Genomic DNA, 14,080 nt, shown 5'->3' with positions numbered 1-14,080 from the left:
AATACTCCGACCAGCCCGTCTGGCACCAACAACCATGCCACGTTCAAAGTCCCTTAAATCATCTGTCTTCCCCATTCTGATGCTCGGTTTGAACTGCAGCAGATCGTCTTGACCCTGCCTAAATTAATTGAGTTGCTATCATGTGATTGGCTGTTTAGAAATTTGCGGTAACAATCAGTTGGACAGGTGTACCTAATAAAGTGGCCGATGAGTGTATATCAAAGGTTTTTGCTGTGGATTAATAATACAATGTAAATAACCTGCTTATCTTTATCCTGCTCAGAGAAGTATAAAGTACTAGAGAGCCAGACTTAAGTAAAAATACAAGTGCTCTATAAAAAAGTGACTTGAGTAGAAGTTGAAGTGCTCCTTAAGCACCATACTTAAGTGGAAGTAATAAAGTATTCAACATTTTCTGTACTTGAGTATTGCAAGTAGTTTATTTCAAAATTAACTACGCAAGTACTGAAAGTAAAAGTACAAGTGTTGTGTAATATAGTTATTAAAGAAAGCAGTCAAAAGACATCATATTGTTTTGTTTATTTTAAATGTCTTTTATTTGGGGCACGCAATTAAGCAAAATTTATTTGGGGCTCGCGCTTGAATCACAGATCTGACTGATTAAAACAGCTTTAACACGCTCCTTTCAAAGTTGTGTCACAAAATCACTCCGTAATCCACTCAAAACGATATTGAAACTCATTTTCGGATCGCAAATTACCGGTTGTAAACACTGTAAACGAAATTCTAAACATTCTACCGGAAGACGCTGGCCACTATGACGCCCTCCATGCAGCTGCCAAGAAAAAGGTCTATAATTGTACCGAGTAGGGGTGTGAATCTACACTGGTCTCACGGTTTGGTTCGGTTCCGATTATCATGCCATCGATTTGGTTCAATTCGATATCTCAGTGCATTGACGATGCTTTCCATTCATAATTAGATTTTTCCTTCACCACACAATCATTTTTTTTATCAAAATATATATAAATATATTTATATATTATTTGTAATACAAATTTGTTCTTTAATACAGCAGTAAGATATATGAACTGCACCCTTCCTTTATCCTGCTGCTCAAAGAAAACACTCTTTCTTGAATGTGTCAAACAAAACTCCAACACATGCACAGAAGACAGCATGAGCATTTATAGCAAATAAACTCATGTAAATATTATAATCCTGCTTGCTTTTTGAGTGCTGACAGACGAGGTCTTACACCCCTGTAATTGGTTACTGTCTCCACCTGCTCAACAGAAAGGCCTGTGAACGGCTTTAGAAATGAAAGCACTGTTCACCGATGGCGGGAAGAACAGCCGCAGTTACAGTCTGTATGTGCATATAACGCGGTTATTACAGGTAATCCATAATAGACACTGGAGAAAACTCACACCTCAGGCACACTCGTGTCTGGATCCAAAAGTATCGCTTTAACAGCCAAGAGGAGAGGAAAAGTTACCTCACAAACAGGCCAGCGGGTCAAAAGTCCAAAGTGAGAGAGAGATAAAGATGGAGTTTTACAGCATTTCTCCATAGTAGGGATGTAACGGTATTGTAAATACCGTCATACCGCAATATTATTTTTTTTCGATATTACCGAAGTCGCATGACTCGGTAAAACTATAGGTCTTCTGAGAAAATTTGCTCAGGCGAATGAAGCGAACGGGAGGTAGCGAAAACTACAATTCCCATCAGCCCATGCTTGACCATCATCCCTTGCGGTCTGTTGTCGCTACAGATCCAGTAATGCGGAAATGGAGTGTGCTGCTAGAAGCGGGGATGAAAAAGAGCTGGAAAACTCTAAAGCGGGTGTTGTCGCCGCGCGCGTACTGAATAGCGGTGTTGTCGCGCGAGTTCTTATCAGCGGTGTTGTCGCGCGCGTACTGAATAGCGGTGTTGTCGCGCGAGTTCTTATCAGCTGTGTTGTCGCGCGCGTACTGAATAGCGGTGTTGTCGCGCGAGTTCTTATCAGCTGTGTTGTCGCGCGAGTTCTTATCAGCTGTGTTGTCGCGCGGGTTCTTATCAGCTGTGTTGTCGCGCGAGTTTTTATCAGCTGTGTTGTCGCGCGCGTACTGAATAGCGGTGTTGTCGCGCGAGTTCTTATCAGCTGTGTTGTCGCGCGAGTTCTTATCAGCTGTGTTGTCGCGCGGGTTCTTATCAGCTGTGTTGTCGCGCGAGTTCTTATCAGCTGTGTTGTCGCGCGCGTACTGAATAGCGGTGTTGTCGCGCGAGTTCTTATCAGCTGTGTTGTCGCGCGAGTTCTTATCAGCTGTGTTGTCGCGCGGGTTCTTATCAGCTGTGTTGTCGCGCAAGTTCTTATCAGCTGTGTTGTCGCGCGCGTACTGAATAGCGGTGTTGTCGCGCGAGTTCTTATCAGCTGTGTTGTCGCGCGCGTACTGAATAGCGGTGTTGTTGCGCGAGTTCTTATCAGCTGTGTTGTCGCGCGAGTTCTTATCAGCTGTGTTGTCGCGCGAGTTCTTATCAGCTGTGTTGTCGCGCGCGTACTGAATAGCGGTGTTGTCGCGCGCGTACTAAATAGCGGTGTTGTCAGCACACTGTTCAGATTGATGCAGACATCATGAGACCGCTATCTTACTCATGGTTTGTCCTCTCAAGTGGGGGAAAGACAATGCACAACGTTACCCACTGCTGTCAACCTGGGCCAAGTCATATCTCTCTTGTCCCAGAAACCTCAGTCCCAAATGAGAGGGTTTTTTCTGTTGCAGGGGACATTGTGAAAACCCAGAGATACCAGCTTTTACCAGATTATATTTATATGATAATTTTCCTTTAAACCCATCTCTATCTAAGTGAGTGAGTGATTAAATGTTGAATGTGATGAGTTTTCAACAATACTAAATTGAAACTTTATTTTTTTTACATGGTTTAATATTTTTTTGTTATTAAAATTGAAGTTCCTGTTTCAAAGCTTACAGATAGATGGCTAATTTGTATGTCATTGACACTTTTGGCACTTTTTTTGGAGTATTTTCATAAGTTTTGTTTTTTTCCTGTAAATGATTCAATAAATACCGTACCGTGACATTCATACCGAGGTATTACTGTACCGTGAAATTCTGATACCGTTACATCCCTACTCCATAGTAGTGAAATAGCGGCTCATGTGCTGTGCTTTTTTGCAGTTTCTAAACAACTACATTCTTGCCTATGTTATGCGTTGGGTGTTTCTACAGATACAGTATTTTTCAATTAAATGTGGAGTTTAGTCATTTGCTTGGCTCTTGCTGTGGGTAGAGTGATGCACACCGGTAAAAAGGCTGGAAGAGTTTTGATACTGGCAGAATATCACAAAAAAACTGTTGTATAAATGTGTATCATTGTTACATTTTGCTAGATATTTTAACTGATACTAATACTACATTTGGCAAAAAAAAAATGTGTAAAGGGTTACTGAAAAAAAGTGACTGATGGTATTTCATAGCATGAGCTGGTTGTGCGTTGCTTTAGGGTTTGGTTTGTGTGTGTTGTAGGTGTATCCTCTGTGGCTGTGTCCATTCCTTTTGCCCAACCAGCCAGGAATGGTGCATCCTAAAGGAGATGAAGATGAACTGTATGTTGATATCGGAGCATATGGAGAACCTAAGGTCAAACACTTTGAGGCCACATCATCCACACGGCAGCTGGAGAAGTTTGTCAGAGACGTTCACGGGTCAGTTTTCACTCTTTTCCATTTGGTTAGATGAACAATGTTAAAAACACCATACATTTACATGCATTTTATTTCACTGGAATTACACAGATATACCTAAATATACCAGTTCCAGCTGAAATGAACAGTTATTTTAATTAGCTGAGTTTAAGAAAACCATGATTATATCTGAATTTATTTAACGACAGAGTCACAATTTAATCATTAATCACTTGTTTGGTCATTTTTATTTTCTCGTTGTATTAAAATTGTACCAAACTGACTTTTTATTTATTTATTTATTTATTTTTGTCAGATTTGTAATAACCCTTCATTTTAATTACTGTTACGAAAAACACTGCTGTAATACTTAACAACCAGCTTTTAAAATCCAGTTAATTTGTTTTAAATTCTTTAGAAGTATACAATATTCTAGTATTTCCTTCACAGCAATAACACAACACCTCCTTTTGTAGATTCCAGATGTTGTATGCTGATGTATACATGGAACGCAAGGAATTCTGGGAGATGTTTGACGGCACTTTGTATCACAAACTCAGAGAGGAGCTCGGCTGTAAAGATGCATTCCCTGAAGTCTTTGACAAAATCTGCAAGTCTGCAAGACATTGAATCCAAATGAACCTGAGACATGGCCAAAACAATAAACAAAACATATGATATATTGCTGACAACATTGGGGTCAGACACACTTAAAACATAGATACTCTTATTCACAATGGAGCACCAGCAAATGTGACAATATTTTATAAAAATAATTTTTATTCCTTTATTTTTGGGCCCTTTTTATTTTTTACGGTTTAAACACTATTCATATAAACAATAAATATTGCTTAAAGGATTTTGAATATATATATATATATATATATATATATATATATATATATATATATATATATATATATATATATATATATATATATATATATATATATATATGTATATATATATATATATATATATATATATATATATATATATATATATATATATAATATGTTTATTTATATATATATATATATATATATATATATATATATATATATATATATATATATATATATATATATATATATATATATATGTATGTATGTATGTATATATGTATGTATATATATACACACACACACACACACACACACACACACAGTTGAAGTCAGAATTATTAGCACCCTTTTGATTTTTATTTTCTTTTTTAAAATTTTTCCCAAATTATGTTTAACATAGCAATGACATTTTTACAGTATGTCTGATAATATTTTTTCTTCTGGAGAAAGTCCTATTTGTTTTATTTCGGCTAGAATAAAAGTAGTTATTAATTTTTAAAAAAACAAAATTATTAGCCCCTTTAAGCTAATTTGTTTTTTTTTCGATAGTCTACAGAACAAACCATCATCATACAATAACTTGCCAAATTACCCTAACCTGCCTAGTTAACCTAATTAACCTAGTTCAGCCTTTAAATGTCACTTTAAGCTGTATAGAAGTGTCTTGAAAAATATCAAGTAAAATAGTATCTACTGTCATCATGACAAAGACAAAATAAATCTGTTATTAGAAATAAGTTTTTAAAACTATTATGCTTAGAAATGTGCTGAAACAATCTTCCCTCTATTAAACAGAAATTGGGGAAAAAAATAAACAGGGGCACTAATAATACAGGGGGGCTAATAATTCTCACTTCAACTGTGTGTGTGTATATATATATATATATATATATATATATATATATATATATATATATATATATATATATATATATATATATATATATATAAAAACATATATATATAAACATGTAGTATGAGGAACTACTTCCACCATTCATTCACATCTGCAGCTGACGTCAGAACAGCAGAAGCTGTCACTACTTCAACGTCATTTTAGAGCTAATGTTTGAATGATTCTCTAGCATAATGTCTAAAGTGATGACTAAACAGGTTTTGCTCACATTTTAGGATTATAAGGCTGAACGTGACATGAAATGCCATCAGTCTACAGAGTTATCTCTTTACAGTATTACAGTCTATTACAGTCTACAGTATTTCTCTGTTGCAATCGGATATCACAACAAATTACCCCTGATAAAAGCAGCGCAATCACTACCAGATTGCTGTTGTGCTTGCGATAAGGAAAAATGCTAAACACATGCAGGCATTTCTTCTTTCTTTCTGCCATAACAGAACACATTCCTGATATGCGAGTCACATTTTACACTCAATACACTACAATTATATGGTATGAATACAGCACTACGGCATACAAAAGATAGAGATCGACTTAGAATATCACTTACCAGTTTAATAATGATTTGATCAGCTTTAGTTAGAAATTATGCTGTTTTAGCTGGTAAGGGCTTATTATGCGGTCTCTGTTGCCATCTTGTGAATGGACAACGTCTTTGGTCTGCTCAATGACAGACTAATGGCCACCGATGCGCTTTCTCTCCAAAATTATAAATATTTTAAATATTCTTGACTAAAAAAGCCTTAAAAAAACAAGCCTCAAAAGTACATCAGGATGTCCAACAGCAGCAATATCTGTCAAACTGTAGAGTGTCCTCTGCTTGTTGCTGTATGTGGGCGGAGTTATAACAAAGTCTCTTTATGGCAAGTCATTTCACTCAGCAGCCATCTTTGAAGCAACTCTCGCGCAGTATGCTCGGGCATTCTGTTTTAAATCAGTGGTCCCCAATCCCCGGGCCGCGGACTGGTACCGGTCCGTGGATCAATCAGTACCGTGCCGCACAAGAATTAATTATCTTTAAGTTGGCAGATAAAGTAGCTGCATTTAAAAATTGCCGGTAATTTTTCGGAAAGGTTTGTATGTGTGAAAGGGGCTTTTGTCTACCATTACCACCAGATGTTACCATCACGTTGCAAAGAAACAAGCTTGGGGCTCTCATTGATTTAGAGTTACAGACAGTTTTTGATGTTATAATATGTTATATTGTTGGAGCAAGAAGAGTTTCAAAGATGGACGCTGAGTGAAATGATTTGCCTTAAAGGGACTTTGGTAATACACAAGGGTGAAGTGTGAAGAGACTGGTCAAGTGCTGTTACAGGAAGAATATCGCACAGCTATCAACCAATCACATTCAAGAACCAGACAGAACTTTAGTATGGATAGATATATAGATAGATAGATAGATAGATAGATAGATAGATAGATAGATAGATAGATAGATAGATAGATAGATAGATAGATAGATAGATAGATAGATAGATAGACAGACAGACAGACAGACAGACAGACAGACTATATATATATATATATATATATATATATATATATATATATATATATATATATATATATATATATATATATATATATAGGTATGCTCAGACTAATGAGCTTTTAAGGATGCTGTTTTTAAAGTGTATTTGAGATCCAATCTATTTTCCTACTTTGTGAATGTTGACTATTTTTCACTAGATGTCTTATCAATATCTGACATGTCTAAGCTGTTGAAAATGATCATTTAAGAGTTTCTTAAAACTCTTCAATAAGCCTATAGTGCAAATTGTGAATGTATCATGTTTATGTTTTGTTTTTTGACTCGTAACATACTATTTTTTGCATATTTGTGCAAACTTATGTCATTTGTACAGGAAATAGTGTTATATTTTACTCCTATAAAAAAATTAAGATATGTTTGCCCTTCTGAACATGTTTCAGCCCTTTTATACTTCCCAACATGCCCATTAAAATCAATATTTAAACTCTTCTACTGTCAATAATAGTGAATCTGGCTTTGCTCATCATCAAAAGGTTCAGTGGACTCTAATAATTGATCTTTTGGCATGTTTTCTGGTTTTGATGGCAGCGCTTAATGGGTGAGAGTGGATTTATGGAGCTTATAGACAACAATCATCCATTTGGCCAAAGTGAACATTAATGGCTCTCTCTGTAACATGATACGGGACATTATGATAATACCTTGTTCAGCAGTCAACTCTGTGCTGTAATAATTGACATCTGTGCCTCATTTTTCTCTTTCAAGCTACATTATTAATATGCCCAACCAATCTTCCTTACAAATCTTCATTAATATCTATTATAAGACATCCAAATCTACATAAATAATGTAGAAGGCTTTTAAAGATAAAGCATTTTCCTCTTTTTTTTCTTTTTTTTTTTTTTTTTGTTTAAATACAAGCTTTTTTGTGAGTATTACTGTCAATTTTTTGGACTCCCTGAATTTCCATCAATGTCTCCCTCTAGTGACCGAATTATGCCTTGATTTGTTTGTAAAAACACGTAGAAAACTTTACATAGCTGGTGTGTATATTGAAACCATTCTATGGCCCTGTATTTGTTTTTTAAGTTAAGCAGATAATACTATAATTCAGTGTAGGGATAGCCTTAATACTTGTCTCTGAAACTGGAGGTATATGTATCAATACATTAACAGGGTGTCTGTAAGATCTTAAAATATTTTAAATCTTAACATCTAAATTTTAGGCCTTAAAAGGTTTTAAATTTACTGAAGTACTGTGTTGTAGGTCATACATCATTTTTCAACAAGTCTTAATTTTCCTTTGTTCATGTATTGCTACGCAGTCTGGCCAAGGCCCTTACAATTAGCATCAATCCATCTCAATATAACTTAAAATCTTTGATTTAAAAAGGTCATTTTTAACTCCTGTTAACCATAATGACTTAATTATTTTCCTTAGAATAACTTTTGTTTAAAAAAGTACCCCATGTATTTACTGCTGTGGACACCGAGCTGGACAGATTGTTGTGAGTATATAGTTTATTAAAGTTTTTTTTTTTTTAACTTTTAAAACATTTTTTTTTAAGAATGTTTATGTTGGGGGAAAAAAAACGTGTATGGATTCAAGTAGATTTGCTTGTTTTACCCAATATTTAAAATATTTTGCTAAGAAATATCTCAAATATTTTACCTCTGGGGTATTTGAAAAAATCCTTAGTGTTTAGTCCTTTAGGAGTATAAATTTGATTTATTATGGTCTTGAAAATTTCTTAAATAGTCTTAAATTTAACTTGCAGAAACCTCGAATAAACATTTCATTGCAATGACACTTGATAAGTATGGAGTATGATGTCATTGCAATAAAATGTGACCCTGGACACTAAAACCAGTCCTAAAGTTTAATTTTATGTACACACCATCTGAAATATAATAATCTTTCTATTTATTAATGGTGTGTTAGCACAGTATTTGGCTGAGATACAAAAAAAAAAAAAAGAAAGAAGGGGAAAAAAAAGGGTTGCTTAGGAAATATTGCCTTTTAAGTTGTCCAAATTAAGTTCAGACTTAATGCTCATTACTAATCAAAAACTTAGCTTGGACACATGGATTGATTCATTTTCGAAAACTGAGAAATTTGTACTGGGGACTACTACTTGCAGTTTTGTTTCATTTATAATTTTCACAAATCCTTTAGAGGCCGCCGTGTACATAATCTATACAGTCTCAAATGCGTTATGCTGCGGTCACACATGACTTTTCTTCCCATAAGCTGCATCCCAAATCGCATATGCACTATTTTACTTACGTAAGTAGTGCGTTCACACTGAAAACTCTAAAAATAATAAGTGCAATTTAATTACCCGGATGATGCACACATTCAGCCTGTAGAATGAAGTGTATAATGATGGACACTTCACACACTCAACGACCGCAGGTTTTCTTACGTAGTGGAAGGGGCGGAGCTATCGGACTCACATGTTGGATAACTTTATTTATTTTGGATGGTGAAAGCAAAATTCATAGCGCCTCCCGATGGTGAATGCGGTAATAATCAAGGCAGGTATTATTTGATAATTCGGTCGTTTATTTCACTGATTTGTCAACAGTCAAACGTCATCAGGGAAACGGTTTGAATTTCCGCTTAGTAAAAAACCATTAGTGTGCCATTTGGGACGACACTACATACATATACTATGCTGTTGAGTGTGTAAGTGCAGTAGTACATAGTGCATAGTGTATAGTGTGCCATTTGGGACGCAGCTATAGACTTCAGCTGCATGCCAAATCGCAAACTTATGCACTGTTCTACACCATTTTGTAGTAAGAATAGTGTAAGTAGAGCGTTCACACTGAAAACTCTAAAAATAATAAGTGCACTTTAATTACCCGGATGATGCACTCATTCAGCCGGTAGAATGAAGTGTGTGTAATGATGGACACTTCACGCACTCAATGACCGCAGGTTTGCCTACGTAGCGGAAGGGGCGCAGCTATCGGGCGCACATGTTGGATAACTTTATTTATTTTGGATGGTGAAAGCAAAATTCTCCTACAAGAGTGATTATAGCGCCTCCCGATGGTGAATGCGGTAATACTCACGGCAGGTATTATTTGATAATTCGGTCGTTTATTTCACTGATTTGGCAACCGTCAAACATCATCAGGGAAATGGTTTGAATTTCCCCTTGGTAAAAAAACATAAGTGTGCTATTTGGGACGACACTACATACCCATACTATCCTGTTGAGTGTGTAAGTGCATAAGTACATAGTGCATGAGTGCATAGTGTATAGTGTGCCATTTGGGACGCAGCTATAGACTTCCATTCATACGCACGCCAATTCGTCAGACCGGAAACGCAGGTCGATGCGGTGCAAAGTACAAGCTTGTTGATTTCTAACCTGCGAAATCGCATCACTTGACTGCGTGAGACCGATCGAGAATCAAAACAAGACCTCTCTGGACATAAATTTAAAACATGGAGCAATCTCTCGCTTTTTTAATGTCTAATAATCTTGTTTAATCCCGCCTCTTTTCGCAGCTCCGCACAACAGAATTTCACACACACAATCTCTAGTGTAACAGTCAAGTGATGCAATTCCGAGTTCACCAAGCTTGAACTTTGCACCGCAGCAACCTGCGAAACTTGACGCATTACCCTGTGTTTCCGGTCTGACGCATTCGTGTGCGTAAGAATGGAAGTCTATGGGAGGAAAAGCCCAGTGTGACCGAGCTTTACTGGGGCACATTTTCTCATACGTGCCGTTTCTCGTAAACGCTGTGGGCGCTGTGGACATTTTTGCCATTTTACGTCAACGTCTTTCGCGTGTGTAAGTGAGAAAAGCCTACTGACACACCCTCACTGAAGAGACTTGGCCGTGTGTACCCCAACGTTACACAGCTTTTTGGGAATCTTTTTTTATCTAGTTTCTGGAAATATCTTGAGTTAAGATCTACACCGCCGCTTAGCATTCGTTTACACTCAAAATGCAGCCACATGTTACCCCCGCAAGCACACGTTTCTCAGTTCCCAATAATGTATTCCCGAGGCCATTTTCCTAATGAGCCTGTGCTGATTTGTAGCCACCCAATCGCTGAAACCACTTCAGAAGGTGATCTGGTTTGCATTCTAGATAAAACTGGACGGGTCTCATCATTTTTTAGACAAACTTAATATAAACACAATAAATGATGAACTGGAGTAAATCTGACCTGCACCTCAAACACCTGTAGGTGCGCTTTTACAGCCAAAATTTTATTAAAAGCATGTTTACTATAAGCATAAAACACGTGTTCTCACTTTTCAGGCCTGTAGACAGGGGGGTTCGGAAGATCCACCCCTCACTGATAATAGTCCAGAATTTATCCCATACATGAGCTCGTTTGTCCTATTTTGACTGCTCGGCCATCATAAATAAATAAAAATAATCCATCGAAAATGCCCAAACGGAATCCTCTGACGGCTGTTGCTTTGGTGGGGCTATAATCTGATGCAAGAGAAGTCTTCTTTTACTACTGTATTGTTTTTTAACAGAGAAAACATGGTACAAGTAACTATTATTCTAAATCTTGGACCTTATTTCAGTAATAAAAATTTGCAATAAAAAGGTGTGAATCACCAGAAGCGGACCATATTACATTAATTTGAATATATTGTGGCTATTGTTAATATCCAGGAATTTTCAAATGTACTTTATTTTTTACCAAAGAGACAAAAATTTTTTTTGAAGAACTCATTATTATTGTTTTATTATTGTTATTATTAATAATAATATCATGTTTAAATTATAACTTTTGACTGAAATGGCCAAATTTTGACTGAGGACAGTTGAATGTGCTGGCCAGTTTATTTTTTGTCTAATAAAATATAGTAGGCTGTAGGCTACATTTTTTTTATTTAAAACTTTAACAGATTGCTATTTTTTCCTAATGATATATGATGTAATAAATTTGTATTTTAAAAATTTGTTTTAATTTTTTTTATTGCATTTTTTAGGAAATATTTTTAGTACATCAAAAATGTGGTTATGATGACATCTGATTAGCTAATCCAGCTAAATAATAATAATAATTCACTAAAATGCAGTATTTAAATCTTATAGTAAAATAGAAACTGAGGTGTATAACTGCAAAAAGGTCCAAAATGCAAAAAAAGAACCACTCTTTTCACCAGGCTGGCTACGAACCTGGAATGTGTCGTTTTATTTTAACTTGGTTGCTAATATACCCGTGCAAGTTAACACTGGATTTGTGGTCGTTTCACACAATAAAAAATTGCTTCATGTTGTCCCAACACAAATCGATGAAGATCTTTAATTGTTTTTACAAATTTAAGTAGACTGAACATAAAACAATTAAGTAACGTGTCAAAAAATCTCAAAAAGGGTGTTGATTATAGAGAAGCATATGTTAACACTCTATTAAAACATCTGTTTATATTTTCCAAAAACAACTGAGGACAGTTATTACGTCTCATTCACACAGGGCGTCAGCTTCAACGCTTCCCATTCACTTTGAATAGGTAAAATCAGGCATTACCGAACTGCATTGTGGATCCATCGGTGCCGCTTTAGTGACATTGCTCGCTGCAAAAGTTGGGAAGCATTAGCCAATCAGATCGCTGTATGCAAATACGTCAGCTCAGACAGTGGCCTATTGCTGACTAATTTTATTGGCTGACGCTGCTATGAAGATTGCGTCAGCCCCAACTTAAGACACGCCCTCTGTCAAGCATTGACGCTGAAGCCCCGTGTGAATGGGGCATCAGGTAGCTTGAGGTGATTAGGTTGAGGTCCCTGGCCTTCAAGTTCCTCAATCCAGACGAGCTTCTATTTTGGACCAATCCACAGTAAATCCACCTCACAAACTACAGAACCTGGTGCCAGATACAACAGGATACTATTTAGGGACCACCAATATATTAGGCAGGTGGTCAAACTGTTTTAGCTAATCATAGTTTATCATACAGTAAAGCACGAGTATTCACGGGATGAAGTTTGTTAGGTTTTGAAATTCAAAGTGAGATGAACCTGATCCAAGTACCCAGACTGTAAGAATCACTTCTCCCATTCTTCAACTTCAGTAAAATAGCAGATGTAAACTGGAGATGTCTGTTTTGAGCTGAGTGTGTTCTGCTGATATCAGGAAACACAGAGTCTCTCAGTCCATAGATGGTAATTTTCCCTTAGACTTCTGGATCTTTTCCACTAAAGCTACCAAAGCTTCTCCACAGCTTTCCATTTGACAACAGAGAGCTTAGTTCATCGCCTACAGGTTTAGAACCAGATATATTCCTATTTCTGTGCAGTATTTTTTTACAAAATATATATCTAATGTATCTACTAAAATACAAAAAATATTGCTTTATTATAATGTTTTGTTATTATTTTACAGGGACAATGTTCTTTAATCAACAGTAAAACTGTAAATAAACCCGAGTTAGCCACAAGGACTAATTTTAATCTTCCCCCCACCAGATTTTGGGCCCTATCATATGCCCGACGCAAGACGCAAAGCAATTGTTGTTTGCTAGTTTCAGCTTGTCGTTTTGATGTTTTGTGCCACGCTGTTTAAATAGCAAATGCATTTACGCTCATAAGTGCGCCCATACGGGTTCTGGTCTAAAAAAGGAGGTGTATTAAGGTGCATTGCTGGCGCGTTGCTATTTTGAGGAACTAAAATAGTCTGTTCAATAGACCAGATCAAAGCAGGTCTATAGTTCAGCGCAGGGCATGTTATTTGTGCGCCCTGCTGACACATTGCTTAATACACACAGGATGTACAGCAATACGCAAATGTCTTTACAAATGAAAAAGAATTAAAGGATTTAAATATTACAAAAATGATTATTTTGTGGCTTACATAAATACAAAAACCATACTTTCATGCCTTCTTCATCTCGGGGGGGATTTTTCAGCTTATTCATGACAACTTGCTTTTGTGTAATGTCATTATTATTAGCGGTATTATTATACACAAATTTATATTTGTTTTATTAAAAACAAGCTTAGATTTGTCCACCTGTCAGGTCAACACAATCTCACGGCAATTCGTAACTTTTTCATTTAGTGGCTAATTCGTATGAATTCGTACAATCTAATTCAGATCTAATGGTCAGGTTTAAGACCATATGGGGCACAGCATGTGTGTTTAGAAATAACTTTACACTTGACCACACTTAGTTATTATTG

General features: G+C 36.2%; 3 protein-coding genes across 4 annotated transcripts in view; 2 read left to right on the top strand and 1 right to left on the bottom strand.

Moving 5' to 3' along the window:
• Positions 1-4,439, top strand: part of dhcr24 (24-dehydrocholesterol reductase) — a 62,111-nt gene extending 57,672 nt beyond the window's left edge. The window contains exons 9-10 of one of the 2 annotated variants that reach the window (XM_073932412.1): positions 3,492-3,670; positions 4,126-4,439. In XM_073932412.1, the coding sequence (XP_073788513.1) occupies positions 3,492-3,670; positions 4,126-4,279 (333 nt within the window). In that variant the 3' untranslated portion in view covers positions 4,280-4,439. 2 annotated transcript variants of the gene reach the window in all.
• dsg2.2 (desmoglein 2, tandem duplicate 2) overlaps positions 1-14,080 on the bottom strand; it is a 713,230-nt gene that overhangs the window by 224,142 nt on the left and 475,008 nt on the right. The window lies entirely within an intron of this gene.
• Positions 1-14,080, top strand: part of usp24 (ubiquitin specific peptidase 24) — a 746,345-nt gene that overhangs the window by 429,796 nt on the left and 302,469 nt on the right. The gene's annotated exons all lie outside the window — the stretch shown is intronic.

This window comes from Danio rerio, chromosome 20, assembly GCF_049306965.1.
Source record: "Danio rerio strain Tuebingen ecotype United States chromosome 20, GRCz12tu, whole genome shotgun sequence".
Taxonomy (NCBI): Eukaryota; Metazoa; Chordata; class Actinopteri; order Cypriniformes; family Danionidae; genus Danio; species Danio rerio.
The sequence above is the reverse complement of the archived record's forward strand: the minus strand, read 5'-3'. Positions and strand labels throughout refer to the sequence as shown.